At 57.1% G+C, this 17533-nt stretch overlaps 1 protein-coding gene across 1 annotated transcript in view; it reads right to left on the bottom strand.

Annotated features, from left to right (window-relative positions):
- Positions 1–3297: 3297 nt before the first annotated feature.
- Positions 3298–17533, bottom strand: part of Bmp7 (bone morphogenetic protein 7) — a gene marked incomplete at its 5' end in the record, with an annotated part of 66789 nt that continues 52553 nt past the window's right edge. The window contains 4 exons of the mRNA XM_010628811.3: positions 3298–5439; positions 6490–6615; positions 7483–7559; positions 13036–13233. Coding sequence (XP_010627113.2) covers positions 5290–5439; positions 6490–6615; positions 7483–7559; positions 13036–13233 — 551 coding nt within the window. The remainder of the gene's footprint in view (positions 5440–6489; positions 6616–7482; positions 7560–13035; positions 13234–17533) is intronic.

The raw sequence follows: 17533 nt of genomic DNA, 5'->3' as shown, positions 1-17533 counted from the left end.
CCCCCCCCCCCGCCCCGCCTAGGAGTCTCTGTTTGACCCTGTCCTCCACGAGTGTGTTCTCTGTTGCTAATGCATCAGCCAGGAGCTTGGGCTTTGTTTCCCGCTGTCCACAGAGCGTCTCCCACGCCGGGGACATGGTCTGTGGCTCGCAGATGCTCTCAACGCACTTGTCGCATGATGCACGCGTGTGGCAGAGGCCAACTGGCCCCAGGTCGTCCCTGTGTCCCTTAGGCACGGGGCCCAGTGTGGAATCTATGAGGCTTGGGGCAAAATGAAGTCATGGGGCCCTTGTCCAAAAGTTACTAATAAATTCAAGACAAAACGGCAGAGCATGAACCTCACTTGGGGCCTTCTGCACAGAGCCGTCCTGGCTGAGGCTGCCTTCGCTCCTCTCCTGCAGTGGAGCCCGGCAGGGCCGGGGGGGCAGTGATTTGTGCCCACACCTCTGGCCTTGCTCCAGGCTGCCAGCTGCTGTCCCAGCCCTGCCTCCACTACCACTGCAGAGATGGGGGAGGCCCCGAGGCAGCCGGGAGCGAGGCTGCCCCAGCCCAGGTGCATGTCGCCTCCATCCAAGCGGCTGTCGAAACTCCAAAGGCTTTGGAGACCTGTGTGTTTTCCTCTTCTATTTTTATTTCCTCAAATCTAAGACCAAAAGAGGCCAGCGTCAGAGTTGTGGAGAGGTCTGAGCCAGGAGGAATGGATCCACAGTCAGAAGGGGAAGAATGTCAGGAGAAGTCCCCGTGGGTGTCCTTGGCCGGGCCTGGACAAGGCCGGGTCCTGGGAGGGGTGGCCCATGGGGCCATCAGATGCCCCCAATCTGGAGCTGGCCAGGGCTTCCCCACACTCCCGCCCCTGGAGGCACTGACTTCACTGACACTTGGTGAGCAGTGGCCCCCTGGAGTCGGGCAAGGCCCTGCGCATGCAAGATTCCTAACACCCAGACCTCATGGCCATTTCACCTCCCCGGTGGGGTCTAAATGTGAGGGCTTCAGATGAGCCTGCGTGAGCGCAAGTGCGAATGAACCCCACACGGGAGCTGCCTAAGTGCAGACACTTCGCTCTGCCCCTGTCCCTACTACGCCTGGCACGGCGGAGGCGCCCTGGGTTAGTGTTCTCCAGCCAATGACCTGCAAGCAAAGAGCGAGTGGTGTTGTACCCTGGGTTAGTGATCCAGCCAATGACCTGCAAGCAAAGAGCGAGTGGTGTTGTCCCCAGCACAAGCCCCGGGCCTGGAAAGGGCCACCGCGGCCATGACCCTGTACTGGCAGAGTGTGGGAGAAGGGTCAGAGGTGGGGGCCCATCTTGGGGCCTGGGGGTGATTGCAGTGTGCTGAATGGCAACTCCCCAAAAGGTACGCCCTGCCCTCTGCTGGGTGATGACATCACTTGGAAAATGGTAGTTGCAGAAGCCATGAAGCAAGGTCCTGCATCTGCAGACCCTAAACCCAACCACAGAGTCCTGGTCAGAGGCGGTGGTGGCAGGAGAACGGGAGCAGATGGGTTGGAGGCAGCCGAGGGCAGGGGCCTCGCCAGGGGCCTTCAGTGGGAGGCAGCCCTGGGATGCCTCGACTTCGACATCTGGCTCCAGGACCGTGAGAAGAAACGTCCTCGGCCTAAGCCACCAGTTTGTAGGATCTTGCTGCTGTGGCAGTGCGGGGAGCTCACGGGGTCGCTTTCTCCACAAGGGCGGAGAGGGAAGGACTCAAAAGCTCAGGCAGCCAGGGATGTAGTTCAGTGGTGCGGCCGCCCGCCTCTCAAGCCAAGATGCAGAGTTTGATCCCCTGTACAAACAAAACAAAACAAACAACAACAACAAAAAGCTCAAGACCCACTTGGAGGGGGAGGGGCCAGGCCAGGCCAGGTACACAGAAGAGCTGCGAGGCCCTGAGCCCAGCCAGGGAAGCCCCAAATTCCAGGTCAGGCTCTTGGGTGCAGGTTCCCGAGCAGTGGGAACAGCAGGGAGCCTGGTGCCAAGCCAGGTCCGGCCAGGTGTGGGTGCAGGGCTGACACACAAGCAGGACACCTGGAGGCCACGACCCCCACATTTTCCACGCAGCCCCAGGAGAGACCAGCCTGTCGGAGCACAGGGTTCCCTTAGCCTGTGATGGCCAGGGTGGTCCCAGGCATGGTTAGCCCGGGGCTTAGTGCCATCCCACCACGTCCGTGCCCAGCAGGGAGGACTGTAAGGCGGCTGCAGAAAGAGCTGCAGTACAGGCCTCTGCCAGTATGGCTTTCACTTCCCTGCCCTCCCAGGGGCCTGGGTACGGGCAGACCTGCATCTCCACGGCAGCTGGCCCTGGCCCTCCGCGATGCAGTAAGCGGGGCTGGGCATTGTGCCTCTGACGCCCCTCCCATCAGCAGCTGTGCAGAGAGGGGGTCCCAGAGGCTCAGATCTGTTCATTTCACAAGACAAGCCAGATTTGGGGATTGTTTTTTTTTTGTTTTTTTTTTTTCCACTCCAATCTTTTGATTTTTCAAAAACGTTTTGGCCACGAATTCATGTTTTTAAAAATGGGTAAACACCAGGCCGGGGAATAAGGCACGTCTGTGAGGCCACATCTGGACCTCCGGTTTATGGCTCTGGTCTTCGGCCTGCAAAAGAGAACAAAAGCTAAGCTGTGCATCGGGACGATGACAGGAGGGTTTGGAAATCGCAGGGGCTGGAAGTTGTTAGGAGTGGCCGCGGTTTGAGGCTGGTGGGGAGGGGTCAGCTGGGATTCTAGCGACGTCCATCAGGTGACCACAACATACACTTCAAAAAGAAAAGAAACCCAGTGTGCTCCCAAGCATAGGGCCCTGCCGCCTTTCCAAGGCTTGCAGTGAGGTTGCCATCACCCTCTGGAAACGTTGGGGCCATGTGCACCGGACAACACGGGCTCTGGGCTCCATGCGGCTTTAGTTTTGGGTGTATGTACCCCCAGTGTCCCTCCCTCCCTCCCTCTCTTGCCTTTATTTTATGGGGATGACTAAATCTTTCAACTATGTTAGCAGTAAACACAGCTAATTTACCCCCTGCCTCTTTCAAACAGCTGTTAACAGCTGCCCTGTAACTCAGTCAGGGTCTTTGCTGCCCAGCCTACCAAATCCACAAATCCATGTTCGTAGTTGGGTCCCATTCCCCCTCCCCCAGAGCCTCACAAAGCTGCATCAAACACTGACAAGGTGGTGCACACCCCCAGGCCCGCCCGAAGATAAACAGCAGGCTAATGGTGAGAAGTCCAGGGTTCGAGAGTGTACAGAAAAGCAACACCACACACATATGCAAACCCAAGAACCAGGACCAAATGACTCCTTTTATTGTAAAGTCAAAGCCCTCTTTATTGTGTCTCGTTATACAGAACGGTCACGAAGGGCTGTTCTGTGCAACAGCCGTGCGTACATCGGTCCAATACATAGGTCCAATTGTCAATAAATAACCTTAAATAAGAAAACAAACAGGTTGGAGGGAAGCAAGCTTGTTCTGAACGAGGGATGAAAGGAGGGTTTGCAACAGAGTTTCAGATGGAAATAAATAATCTCTCTGTCTCAACACAGCTATTTACACATTTTAATGTACAGACGAAGCTCATTTGAGCCTGGCTGGGTCACTAAAGTATTGGAAAAACTCACACCAAGCAGGAGTCACACAAAAGAGCCCCACATCTGCCAACAACAGAACAAATTCTAACACAAAATTTTCATCCCTCAACAGACAGGCAGGGAGAGCTGCAGCCCAAGCTACTCAAGAAGAAAAAAGAACAGAGAACAAAAGCTGAGCGCAGTGGTTCTGGGAACTGCCTCATGGAGGGTGGAGAACAGCTTCCCACGGGGCCAGGTTTCCCCAGGCCCCCGTTGTGCTGAGAAATGAGCTGTGTTCTTTGAGTAGATGTGGGAAACATCCCAGGGCAGCCCGGCCTGCCCCAAGCTGTGCATTTGCAGCTGGGAGCTGGTGCACCCCACACGGGGCGAGCAGCAGAGGTGAAGGGGGCTGGTACCAGGGCCGCAGCACAGCCTCCGCCACCGCCAAGTCACGGACCTCTGGATCAGTGTTGGCGAACCTTGGCACGCGCGCGGCAGCGGGCACGCACAGCCCTCTCTGTTGCACAAGAGCCAAGTGTCTGAGTTGTTTTTTCTACACTAAAACCTCAGTATTCAGGCTTAATGGCACTGTTGGCACTCATGATAAATAAGCAGGTCTGGGGCTGCCGTCCCGGGGACTCGGTCTCTAACAGGTTCGCCACCACTGCTCTAGATCCTTCTGTCTGGGGCTCGAGTCCACCACGTCCTGTGCCCATCAGCCTCCCCACTGCCCTGTCTCTTTCACTCCAAGCAGCAAATCTGTTTTCTGAGCTTTCTGCTGGGGGTCAGGAAGTGAAAAGAGGCAGCCGTGATGAACCTGGCAGGACCCAAGTCAGGCTTCATCTGAGAGCAGACGCCAAGGGCTCTGCTTCGAGAAGCCAGTGACCGTTTCCTTTCTCCTGTATCTATTAATTTAACGCCACGCTGAAATCACAAGCGCAGTACTACTGTCTGTCCTTGTCCATTTGCCACTTCATCCTGCTCCCCACCACAGGGGAGGCTGGAGGACCCACTCCTGCCTTCTGCAGCTGGCGCACACCTGGTAGGAGGGGGAGGGAAGCTGCCCCTGCGAGCTCACGTTCACCACGCCCAGCCAAATGCAGGCATTTGGAGCTGGGTAAACACAGGCCCTGCAGCCTCAATCTGAAAGCAGAATGGAACAGAAGGGGCCTCCCTGCCCTCCACTGCTGCTTATAAAGTCAGAATAAACCATGAAATAGGGATAAATCGTTTAGGAAAATATACCTGTAACATCCTAACCATTTTCATTCATTGGCTTTATTGTGACATTTATTACAAGAAATTCTGCATGTTTCCCTTCAGCACAGACACAGGTGCCCACCCTGGCCACGCCCCCTCCTCCTGCCGTTGATGGCTGGTTGCCCCGCTGAAGGGCACCCTAATTATCTCTGGAACACATCAGGGCATGGAGGGGACCGTACAGCTGACCACAGCCAGGCGACCTCTCCTTACAGATGTGTTTCATGCAGGCTTTCACCTGTAGTAGCTTGTAGGATCTTGTCCTTAGGATGCCACTGACGAAAAATGGATCAAAAGCCTTTTGGTGCCCAAACTCCTAGCACTATAAACCTGGGGAGGGACAGGGAGGCCTCGTAGAAGGCGGTCGGTCCGCCGGTTCCTCACCACCTTGAGGTGGGCGGCGGAGACGCTGGGCGGTGCCGCAGGGCGGACCTGGATGAAGGTGGCCCCAGGGCAGGGCTTCCACGAGGCGCTAGTGACAGCCACAGGCCCGGACCACCATGTTCCTGTATTTCTTCAGGATGACATTGGAGCTGTCGTCGAAGTAGAGGACGGAGATAGCATTGAGCTGGGTGGGGGCACAGCAGGGCTTGGGCACGGTGTCCGGGTTGATGAAGTGGACCTGTGGCGCATGAACGGAGACTGGTGAGAAGGGACCAGGCCCGGCACGGGCACCCGCATTTCTCTCAGGGACACCCCGTTCCGAGCACTCCGGGTCCTGAGCACAGGAGCCAGCGAAGTCTGGGGCCGCTCGCAGTTTGCAGACGAGGACAGGTAAAGGTCAGGTCTGTCCACCTGTTCTGCAGTACCGGGGACTGAACCCACCCCTTCATGCTGAGCTACCTCCCCAGCCCTTTTTAATTTTTTAAAATTTTGAGACAGGGGCTTAGATGCCACTGGAGTGCCTTTGACAAGCCAAGTAGGCCAGGAGTAAACCCTAGGGACAAAGAGGGGATTGAGGCGAACCACGGGAGAGGCCACCACTCTACCCAAGGTGACCACAGCCTGGCAGACTGCGGCCAGTGTCCTCCAAGAGCTGAGGGCCAGGGACAGGCCAGAGGCCAGGCATGTTGGCTTCCGATGGGAAACTTCCAGGTTTCCTAGCACAGTGGCTCTGCCGACCAAACAGGAGGCCATGGGCCCTGACAAGCGCTAATGTCCACCTGTCCCAGAAGGCAGACGGTGGAGCGGGCCAGTGTGAGGTGAGGGCAGACAGGTCCATCTACCCAGAACACGGAGCCTGACACCTGCGGACATGAGTCACAGGCAGTGCTGAGATCACTTCTGTTATCTCCAGGGACCAGAGCCTGTGCTACTCCAGGAGCCCAGGAACGTGTTTCATTTTTAAAATAAGAAGTCAGGTGTAGTGGTACATGGCTGTGATCCCAGAACTCTGGGAGGCTGAGGCAGGAGGGTGGAAAATAATAATTAAAATTAAAAAAGGAGGAGCTATAATTCACTGGTGAGAAACAAAGGGCCCAAAAAAAAAAAAAAACAGACTTTAGAGTGAAAGGCTACACTTATCTTTATACCACAGCAATCATGAAGTATAATTTTAATGCCCTCTTAGGGGGCAAGGGGCCCACAAAAGTGACGACTCAGCGGGGAGGCAGCACCAGGTGAGACACAGGCAGCTCTGTGGTCCTGTAGCCTGCACCCCCGCCGACCGCACCTGGGCAGCACCCACCAGCGTCTGCACGATGGCGTGGTTGGTGGCATTCATGTAGGAGTTCAGAGGGAAGGCACACTCCCCTTCACAGTAGTAGGCGGCGTAGCCTTCAGGTGCAATGATCCAGTCCTGGGGAGAGAGGACAGGTGGGGACCCAGCCATGCCGTGGACACCCTTCTCCTGTGTGACCGCAGCCAGGGGCGAAGGCTCAGGCCACGCCCACCCAGGCCATGGCGTCCAGCAGAAACCGCACAGTGACAAGGAGGGCAAGGCAGGTGCTGGGTGGACTGGCACAGGCAGGTCCCCTGCCGCACCTCAGGGCCAAAGGTGTCCAGCTCCGAAGTGTCCCCCGGAGGCCTGCAGCAGAATGCAAGCGCTGCCCTGCCCGCCTTGGAGAGTGGTCCATCCTGGGATGGACTCAGGAGGGAGCAAGCCTGCTACGTGCATGATCCCCACGGAAGAGGCCGGGCTCCCGCTGATCCTGCAGGGCGCCCTGTCCAGGACAGTTGATCTCCATGGGGCAGACCCACGGCCAAGCTCAGGGCTGCGTCTCCAGCCCCACAGGGCAGCAGCTGTACCAACGTCCTTCAGGACAGCACCTGGCAGACACCTGAGAGACTGAGGGCCCCAGGTTCCTCCTGCCCTACTCCATCCAGATGGCTGGGCGGGGGCAGTGTTCCAGGCACAGGACTGCTGAGACACGTGGCCTGAGTCGGGCCTACAGGTCCCTCTCCTGGGGATGTAAGTCAGGGCAGGGAGGAAGGGGCGCTGCTGTCCAGGCTCTCATGTGGCCTGGCCTGGCCAAGGGCAGGAATGAGGTGCCCCGGAGAACAGGTAGAGTCCAAGCCCTGGGGCTCCCAGGTGTGGCTCCTGCCCCCATCACATCTCGGCTGCCACTCCCGGGTGTCGCAGGACGCCCCTGAGCCTTCACCCAGGTCCCCTTCCCTATATTAGGCCTCTACCCGGGGCAGCCTGCCCCACCCAGCCAGGCCTTACCTGCCAGCCCAGGTCTCGGAAGCTGACGTACAGCTCATGCTTCTTACAGGCCTGCCTCTGGTCACTGCTACTGTTTTCTGGGGTGACAAGAAAACAAAGCAGCAGAAATCAGGGCAGAAGGAGAAATGCACACCCGCTCAGTTCGCCCTGTCTCTGGCGGGAGCCAAGTAGCAATCACTCAGAAGTAGAGGGTGGACGTCCTGGCACAAAAGCCCTAAGACACCCACAGTAGGGGAGTCGCCCACGCCCACCCCCTTCCCACCACGTCCTCACTCCGAGCCCTTCCTGGCTCCTCCCTGAGCGCCAGTCTCCTTTACACACCCGGACCTGTGCACATCCGCAGCTGATGTGAGGGCTTCCGGACCACCCGGCCAGCCCACCCCAATCGCGCTGGGGAGAAAGAGGTACAGACAGGGCCTGGCACCCGGCTGTCCAGCACCACCACAAAGAAGTGAGGGCAGCAAGACCAAGTCCACAGACCCTGCAGGAACAGATGCTTTGAGGTCTGTTTGGAGAACAACAGTCATGCACTGGGTCTTCCGGAAGTAGGTAAGTGTGTGGCGAGGGACGGTGCACTGGTAAACACTACAGAAAGCTCTCTGTCCAAGTATCTGTCCTGGGTCCCCCCACACGTACACCAACACTAGACTTCTCCACCCTGCAGCCACCGGGACTGGCTTCCTTCCTTTTTCCTTTTCTTCTTTCAGTTTGAAATAATTTCAATTTATTAATCGGTAAGTATGGAAGGCATATCCTTCCTAAGAGCTGTGGCTGATGGTGGCCCTAGGATCAGCCGTTTCTTAACCATCAGTCTTTCCTCTGGGCCTTTGAACGTGCTGTCTCCTACACCTGGATGCTCCATCTCCATTCTTCATGTCTGATTCTTGCTGTGACTTCTGTGTCACATCCTCAAAGAGATCATGTGATGTCACCACCGGGTCCCCAAAGCCTCTCACAGAACCTCCTGTCCACCAACGTTCGTGGAACCAGCATTCGCGCACACATGAAGAAGGGGTCGGCGGCTTGACTTCTGTCCATCCTTCCGATGCTACCCAGGCCTGAGCATCCACGTAGGTAACAGACAGCGGGTGAGGACCAGGGCAGATACCTCAGGATGGACAGGGAGCCCGGGAGAGAAGCGGGTCTGCCTTGCTCGCCTGACTCAGGAAAGATCAGGGGACTCCGGGATGGGCCATTCCCATCCTCTCTGGGGCAGCCTGGTGGCCACCTGGTGACTGTCACACGTCCTGTCACTGGAGCAGGGCTGATCCAATGGTGGGGCGTGGGGGCTTTCGGAGGAAGATCCGAGGTGAGAGGCTCATCCTTCTCCTCCCGTTGCCCGGCAACAGTGGTGAAGCTGCATCCACTGGCACTGGAGATGGCGGGGTAGGAACAGGCGCCGGGCTGGGAGTCCCGGGCTGAGCCCCTGCACGAGCCGGGTGCCACCCGCCGGGGTCTGCCTGGGCGTTTCCTCTGCCCATGGCCAGCAGCCCCAGCTGGGCCTCCAGGAGAGGGTCATCCTGTGCAGGGAGGGGCGGGCAGCACAAGCCCAGGGGTCCCTGCAGGTGTGGGCTCCAGGGTACAGCGGACACGTCCAGGAGAGGCCAGCACAGCCCACAGCAGGGGTGACCAGTGACATCCTCCTGCCCATCTGTGCAGAGAGCTGGAAAGCCCACTGCATCACACACAGCTTCAGCCATCAAGCGCCCTGACCGCATCCTCCGAACACACTCATCGGCCACTCGGGTGTCTGGCAAAGTAAAATGTCCCCCAGAGCCTGCTTCCCTGACTCCACGTGAGTGAGGAACGGCACCCAGCGGGCTGCTGCCGACCACAGAGACCAAGGCAAAGGCACCACCAGAGAAGAGCCAAGGGGCTGGGCGCAGCAGGCCACCTCTGCAGGACACTGACTCGGGCGGAAGTCTACACTGGCTGCTGTGACAACACACAGGGCCGCGGTTGGCAATGGCGCTGCATGGCCAACCCCCCCCACCGTTCCCTATGGGGTGGGGGTGGGGAAGGGAGCAGGAGGAGCAGTGCTGCAGCCCAGGAGCTTCATGTGAAGCAGCCTGAGTGAGGTAAGAGTCTGAGCACATTAGCTGGGGCCAGGGAACCTACTTCCTGTCTGGCGTGCTGAGTCTGGAAGACACATGGCTGGAAGAGCCATGCTAGAGCACAGTGGGGAGACAGTGGCTCTGCAGTAGATTAGCAATGTCTGTCAGGAGAGCGGGAGAGGTGAGCAGTGGCCCGAGTGCTGTCTTAAAGCTAAGCTGTGTATTAAGCTTTGCGTTCAAACCTGAGGCTGAGAACAGCTCACAAGACCAGTTGTGGGTGTGCTATGCGGGTGGGCACTGGCCCTGCCACCAGGGACCACAGCTGTCCCAGGAGAAAGTGGTTTGAACACCTGTGTATCACTAGGACCTCTTCTCAGCAGAACAGCAAGAACATGGAACAGAGCAGACACCCAGCTCTCTTGCCCCAGCCACACCATGCAGCAGAGCACAAGTGCACAGGAGGCAGCACCGGCTGCAGCCAATCCCAGGTCCCCTGGAGCAGCCGACAGATCACAGCCAGTGCTCGGCCTCAGCTGCCACCCCCACAGGTTATCTGGTGAAGGCAGCTAATTACTAGGGCGTTGGGCTGCGTGGGGCGAGGCACCGACTCCCCACCCCAAACCACACCATCTGAAGAGCCGCTGGAGTCGGAGGGCACAGAGGGGCTGTGGGAAAGAGCTCTGCGCAGGCTGCAGGCTGGAGCACGTGTCCCGCCCGCTGCACAGAGGGCTGTGTGCGTGCCAGAGGCTTCCACTCCTGTGGCCCTGGCCCGTGAGGTGAGCACTTCAAACAGCACGGGCACCTGTGCCCACGCACAGCACACGAGAGGTGCGGGCTGACTCAACCCGGGGTGGGGATGGTGCCTTGTTTTGGTCTTTCCTTTTCTCTCTCTTTCTTTGTTTTTCCAGGCAGGGTTTGGAAGAACTTCGAACGATGCCAGGAAACAGAAATCCACAGGAAAGGAGCAGATGCCCAGCGAGGCACAGTAGCTGCCTGGGGTTACCGGCGTGACCCTTGGTCAGGGCTTGCGGAGGACGCTGTGGGAAAATCCAGTGGGGGCTTCTAGGACCGCATGGCCCCCTGCTCTCCTGCCCCACCCAGGGCACACCTGGTAGACTAGAGTGAAGGAATTCGCCAGCACCTCTCAACCATCCAGGCTCTGAGCTGCGGCCCGCCGGTCTTCCCTCTTTTCATCGTGCCTCTGGAAGCATCTGCTTGGGATGAATTTGGAACTCCAGATGTGGCTCTGAAGATGCTTCAGCCCACACAGTGGCCGCCGCCGGCCTCAGCCACCACAACCCAAGGGGCCGTAAAGCCTCCCCCCTTTGCCTCTGCCCCTGCAGCCTGGGGCTGCTGCTGCCCACAGCTGCAACTGACAGCCACTCCTGGCCATCCTGAATCAGCACTCTGGGGAGCCCTCACCAGGGCTCACACTGAACAGTCCCAAGAGTCGAAGTGGAGGAGGCCCCCAGATACAAAGAAAGAGGTACAGGTGGCTTTTGACTTGAGGGCTCATAGGTCCCACTGAGAAACCCACAAAGGCCCTATCTCCCCACAGTGGGCCACTGATCTCTACCTGGGCCCCAGGGGAGCCCCTGCCACCAGGAAGCCTTGCTGTTAACAAGGTCACTGCACAGCAGGTTCCCTCCTTCCTAGAAAGGAAAAGCAATTTAACCTTCAGGGCAGGTGGGGCAGGCAGAGCCTCGGACAAGATAGGTACGCTGGGGGGGGGCTGCGTAGGAATTTCTAAACCTTCCTGTGTCCCCAGGCAGGCTTCCTGGGGTCAGCTCAGAGCGCTCTTTCTTCAGGACCAAAAAGCCACGAGGGGACAGGCTCTGGGGGCCAGACAGTGGACAGAGGCGCCTGGCTCGTCAGTTAATGAGAAAGCCATTTCCCACCGCTGCTGTTGCAGATGAACACCAACACAGTGGCGTCAAAGCAGACATGTTTATTACGGCCCAGCTCTCAAACTGAGGGTCCACTGTGGGTCCACCTGGTAAAGCCAAGGTGCTATGGGATGCCTCTGTCCAGAGCTCGGGGACACAGCTTCTCCCTGGTCCGTGCCCACCCCATCCCTGAGGCAGATCTCACACCTCCCTGACCACACAGGTAAAGGATCTCTACCCCTCACAGGGACTGCAGCTCCCCAGCGTCACCTGATCCATCACCCGGGAGAAGATGCCTTCATTGAGGTCAGCTGAATTCCAGTTCCTGATCCATCACCCGGGAGAAGATGCCTTCATTGAGGTCAGCTGAATTCCAGTGTCTGAAATTCGACAGGAATCCTAACTTCCCTTTGCCATGTGTGTCAATCCAGAGAGGGAGACCAGGAGGGGCCAATATTTGCTCACCATGAACAGCTTCATGAGCAGCAAGCAGCAAAGGGCGCCCTCAGGCCATAGGTCGCCTGGCCAGGAGATGTGACAGGGGCGTTTCCGGCTGCAGGCTGTGGCCATGGGCCTGGCCGTCCTCTCTGCAGCCCACTGGTTTGTGGGTGACGTTACTGACTTGAAGCCCAAGACGCATCTTCTGCTATGAGGCAGCCCTGCCCGTGTGGGGAGTACTGGCCACAGCATCCTCAGACTGGGACCCAGTGCCCCGTCCTCACCCGAAATGCACCATCCTGGGATCCCAGCAACCCCGGCGCCATCCATGACCCCAATCAGCCTGTGGGGAAAGGGACCACGTCCCAGCCGCGGCACAACGCTCAGGACAAAGCCCGGCTATTTGTCGGCAACTCAGTAGACATCTGCCCGGGGACACCGAAGCTCACCTAGGCCAGGCAGGTGCCAGACCACACCAAGCGGGCAGGTGTGTCCAGCACAGGGGACGCCCCAGCCTCCCGGGGTTCGCATCCCAGGCTGCCGCTTGCTTGCTGTGTACCTTTGGACAAGTTACTCAACCCCCTGAGCCCCAAGTCTGTCCCTCTGTACAGTGGGAGGCCACCTGTCTTGGAGCCTCAGGGGGCTCCACGTAGCATAACTGTTTGTGATGAACCATGCAATGTTATCTTGGTTTATAGTTCTTTTCCCTCGCATAAGGAAACACTTCAAAGAAACAGTATCCCAAATAATACACAAAAAACCCTTTCGTGTACATTTGAAAAGTACTTACACCGGTCATGAGTTTCAAATATTTTTCAATATTTAGGAAATAAATGAAGTTTACAGGAGACTCTTTTTCCATTTCCTCCTCCCCTGCCCCAGAGACGACCACCCGTGAGCCCGGAAATCACCCCTCGGTGTGCCAGTGCAGGTGTAAACGTGGCCACTGTTCCATCTCTCTAGAAATGTACACACTCGGCATCTTGTATGCTAACGTTTTGCTCTTTGCTTCTAAGATTAGTTTTTTGCTTTACAGACATAAGATGTGAAATTTGCACAGGAAGTGACTGGGGGTTTGTTTCCCGCTGCATCTGTCCGGACCCATCTGGCAAGCACCTACATGGGTCCCCTGGGGTCCCCAATCTGCATGCTGAACCCTGCCCCGCCCCTCGTACCTGGCACACTGGACATCCTCAGTGCCTCCTGGTTCTTGGGCGTCTTGGAGCGGTTCTGGCTGCGCTGCTTGCCTCCCGTGGACCGGACGCTGCGAAGGTGCACCTCTGTGGCCTTGAAGAAGGCCACCATGAAGGGCTGCTTGTTCTGGGGCCCGTGCCGCCCGATCAGGCCTGCCAGCTTGGGGTTGATGCTCTGCCCTAGACAGGAAGCAGCAGAGGGAAGTAGGTACAGGAAAGAGACACCGTTCAGCCACATGCAGGCTGTTCACTTATCCAGCAAGCACCGCCAAGCATTCAGTCTGGGCCAGGAAGTGTTGTAGGAAAATAGAATGCCCTGGGCCCTGAGCTTCCACGCTGGCGGGGAAGGCAGGCGGCAACACAACTGGCAGGTGTCCAGTGGTGCTAAATACGTGTACGGAGAACAATGAAACAGGGCTGGGGACGGGCCTGCAAGGAGTTGGGCTGAGGTTTTCAGAAGTCTGAAGCTAGAGCCATGCATTTCATTGGCCAGAGCGGGTCACGCGGTCAACCTAATTTTGCCGGGTGGGCAGGATTCCTATTCTGTGTCCTGGGGAGCAGAAAGAGTTGCAGCTGGCCCCTCCCCGCAAGTACAGTGGAGGGGCCACCCGAGCAGGTGTATGGTGACAGGGCCGGGGGCCAAGAGGGTGTCTTGGCAGAAGCCACTCCAGCAGCGACCTGCAAAGACAGGAGTCTCGGTACCAGGAGCAGTGAGGGTCCTGCTGGGCGGGAGGGGTGCAGGTCACCCTGGGTCCTGTGGGCACCTGCGAACGTGCACATGCATTCAGAAACTCAGGATGTGGCTTTATGTGGAGGTGTAATTTGTCCATGTCGGATGAGGGTGGGCCTCCTGAGACTGCCAGGGAAGGACACAGACACACAGGCACGCTCAAGAGCAAGAGGCCAAGCTGCTAAGGAGCCAGGAGCCACAGCCAGAGGTGGCAAGGCGGGTCCTTCCCCGGAGCCTCCGGAGGGGCCGCAACCAACCTACAACCTCGACCTGGACTCGGGGTCCCAGACCGTGGGCGAGCAAGGCCCTGCTGTGCTCACCCGTCTGCGGGTGCTGTCAGGGCTAAGACACAGCCAAAGGCCACCTTGGGCTGCACACCTGGAGCCTGGACGGCAGGGGTTCAGGACGGAAGTGGAGAGACCAGGAGAGGCAGATAAGGAGCCGAGACGCTGGCCCGGGGTGGCAGACGGTGAGGTGGGAAGAATGGTCAGATGTTCACAGTTAGTTCTGCAAACCCACTTTGGAAATGATTTTGGTTTTAATGTTAGTTCGTGAACCGAGGCGCCAGAAAGTTGGAGAAATGTACAGGGAGGGGCAGTGTGCCTATTGCTGGGTCTCCCCCAGGAGCTGCTGACACCTGTGACAACCAGAATGCGAATCCTGGCCAGAAGAACAGCAGTTCTGGATTCGTTTTCAAAGAAACTGAACTTCTTGGGACCTGGAGGCATCTGGCTGGAGCCGTGGAAGACGGGAGGGGCCTTCTACCATGGCGGCAAAACTGAGAAAAGGCTGGAGCTCAGAAGACAAAATACAGTTTGGTTTACCACCGTTTGATACCCAAGGGAAGCAGCAGGCGATGGGATCCAGCCAGTGGCAGGGGTGAGCTTGGGTCTGGGTAGAGAGGAACAGGCCCATGCCACCTTCCAGGGATCAAGTCCTACAGGGCAGAAGGGCAGTGGAAGGCCGCCGGGGGGTGCTGGAGTCCCCAGTGTGGAGAAGGAGTTGAAGCCGGGAGACCAGCGCCCTGGACCACATGTAGCTGGATGTGCAAAGGAACCACAGAGCCAGGGGTGTGGCAGGGACCACGCAGGATGACGGTCATGAAGGGTCTGGAAGGAGCCTGGACAGGAGGAGGGGGACACCCGGAGGATGTGGGGTCCTGGAAAGCGAGGGGGTGGCCTCCGTGTCTGTGCTGTGCTGGCGGCCATGCAATAAGGCCCAGAAAGCAGCCGCCCAAATGTCTCTGGGCTCTGACACAGCGGGTCTTGGGGGACACGGGTCTAATGCCAGGTCTGGTGACAGCGCACACTCGGGGCAGACAGAGACAAAGCCCGTTTCCTGCAGCCTGAGCTCAGTGAGGCCCAGAAATCCACCAAGGACAGGCTGTGAACCCCGGGAAGCCAACTGAGTCGGGACATCCCCGTTAAGGAGGTCAAGGCCAGTGACATCAGGTTCCGGAGGGCTCTGCCTGGCCACATCTGAGTTAATGTCACCGGGAGTCACTGGCCTCCCAGCACCAGCGCAGTACCAGGGTGTTTGCTTTGGTTTTTAACAGCTAATGCACAAAAGAACAAACATCCCAGCCCCCCCATTTCACCTCCCCACGTTAATGTGTGGCTTTCCTGCATTCTTGAGTGGGGTTTCCACGAGTTCATCCATCTAAAACGTGAATGATTCTATAAAGGAACCATTAAAGCTGAGCCCCTAGGAATAGTGTTTCCCCCCTGGAAGGCTTTTAGGGCAAAATAAAAATGCCTGGCATGAAAACCTGATGCCATTCCAGATACCTCCAAGCCCAGACCCAGGAGCGGTTTCTGGCTCACTCTTCTGACCATGGGGCAGCACGGCCAGGACAGAGGCACGGGGACAGCGTCCACCACTGAGCCGCCCATGTGGCCAAGACAAAGCTGTGGGCTGGGACCTCGATTTCCTCATCTGTAAAATGCAGAAGGCACCACAGGCCCTATCCACCCCCTCCCGGTAAGCGATCCAATTTGCATTTAGGCAGCTGCATCTTAACCTAACTTCACCCTGGCCTCAGGGGTGGGGCCTGCGGTTTAATAAGAGGTAACTAATCCCTGGTATTAGGGTAGCGTCTATGACCCAGTTCTGTCAGGGCACGAAAGAGAGGGGTCCTGGAAGTTCCTGGGAAGTCACTGTCCTACTCGAAGGTCCAGAGGGAAACTTCCTCGCCCTCTGGATAGGACCGAGGGAGGGGAGGCTGACAAACAAGGCTGACTCCGTACAGGAAGAGCAGGAAGCTAAGGTGGCCAGTGGCACTGAGCCGTCACTGGAGCATTCCAGCCTTGCAGCTCACATTCGCACCCCAGACACCCAGAAGCACGACTTCCCTTGTTCAGTCCAAGCCAGTGCTCCAGGCTGCTCTTGCCTCCTTTGCAGAGGCTGAGGAGAGGGGGCATGGAGCCGGGCATGTCAGGGCTGGCACAGAGCAGGCCCTCAGAGGACAGAGGTAGAATCTTCCCCTCTGTGGCTGAGTTAGGGAAGATTTAGGTTTCAACTCAAAGGCGGAAAGACAACCTGACAGGCACATTCAACAACAACCAAATCCCAGGGATACAGAAAACGGGCAGGCGATTCCTCAAGAGTTAAATGCACAGGCCCGAGAACGGAATAGCTGCGCCACCTGGACTCAGGGGTCCACAGCACCAGGGCCAAAAGCCAAAGAGTGGGAAGAGTGACAGATGTGTGAGATCGCAGGGCGCCTGCAGACCAGAGAAGGCACCAAGCCGGAAAGGGCAGCATGGCGGAGGTCTGGGCTGGGGACACCCTGCACTGTCACACGTCGAGCGGCAGCCTGGCTTCTCCCCAGGAAGGCGAGGAGCATCCCCCGGTAGTGACAAGCAAACTGTCCCAGGTATTGCCACACGTGCCCTAAGTAAGAGACAGTGGGCCTGCTTCAGCGCTGAGGCTGGCTCCCTACTCAATCTGACTTGTCCCAGGTGTTGAACACAAATAATTAAAGTAATTGTACACACCAACGACGCAGATATATTTCCACATCTTAACCACCTATGTTATGTACATAGGTAAAATTTATTTTACTTTAATATTGCCAGAAAGGGCCAAGGAAGGTTACAGTGGGGGCGAAGTCCCTTTCCTTTTGTGAAGTCACAGTGTACTAGCTTTAGTTCGCGTAATTACTTATATTTAAATGTCCAGCAAGAACATAAAAAGCATAGGGGTTGGTGTAGGTGAATTTAAGAACCTAGGCAGGGAGACAATATACACAGAGGAGTTTACACAATCTGTGTCTCTGGGATTTATACTTCAGCTGAGGCTTAATACTTCTTTTTAAAAGCCTGTGGGTTTGCCCAAGAGCAGCCACATTTTGCAAAACAAACAAACAAACAAACAAAGCAGATGCCCTATGGAACTTGAATTTCAGATAAATAAATAAATACTGTTCGCAATACGTGAAAGACACTTAAGCTGGGCAGTTATTTGTGGTCCTCCAAATCTAACACAGCACCCTGTATCTTGCCTGCAAAGGCAAGCTTTTCTAGGTGTGACACCAGGACACTTCACAGGCAACATCCGGTCCACCTGACAGCCAGGGAGTGCGGAGGCCACCGCCTTCTGGGCCGCTCTCACGGCACTTGTGGCTTGCCTTCCCCAGGGACGTTTTGTTTTTATTGTGTTGCTTTTAAAGCCTTCATTTTTAAATTAAGGTCACCATAAAATCAATCTCTACTCTTCCACTGTGCGAATCTCTGAGCATTGCCCATTGTG

Source organism: Fukomys damarensis, unplaced genomic scaffold (genome assembly GCF_012274545.1).
Source record: "Fukomys damarensis isolate Sample0158 unplaced genomic scaffold, DMR_v1.0_HiC HiC_scaffold_22, whole genome shotgun sequence".
Lineage (NCBI taxonomy): Eukaryota > Metazoa > Chordata > Mammalia > Rodentia > Bathyergidae > Fukomys > Fukomys damarensis.
This window is presented reverse-complemented; position numbering and strand designations above follow the sequence as displayed.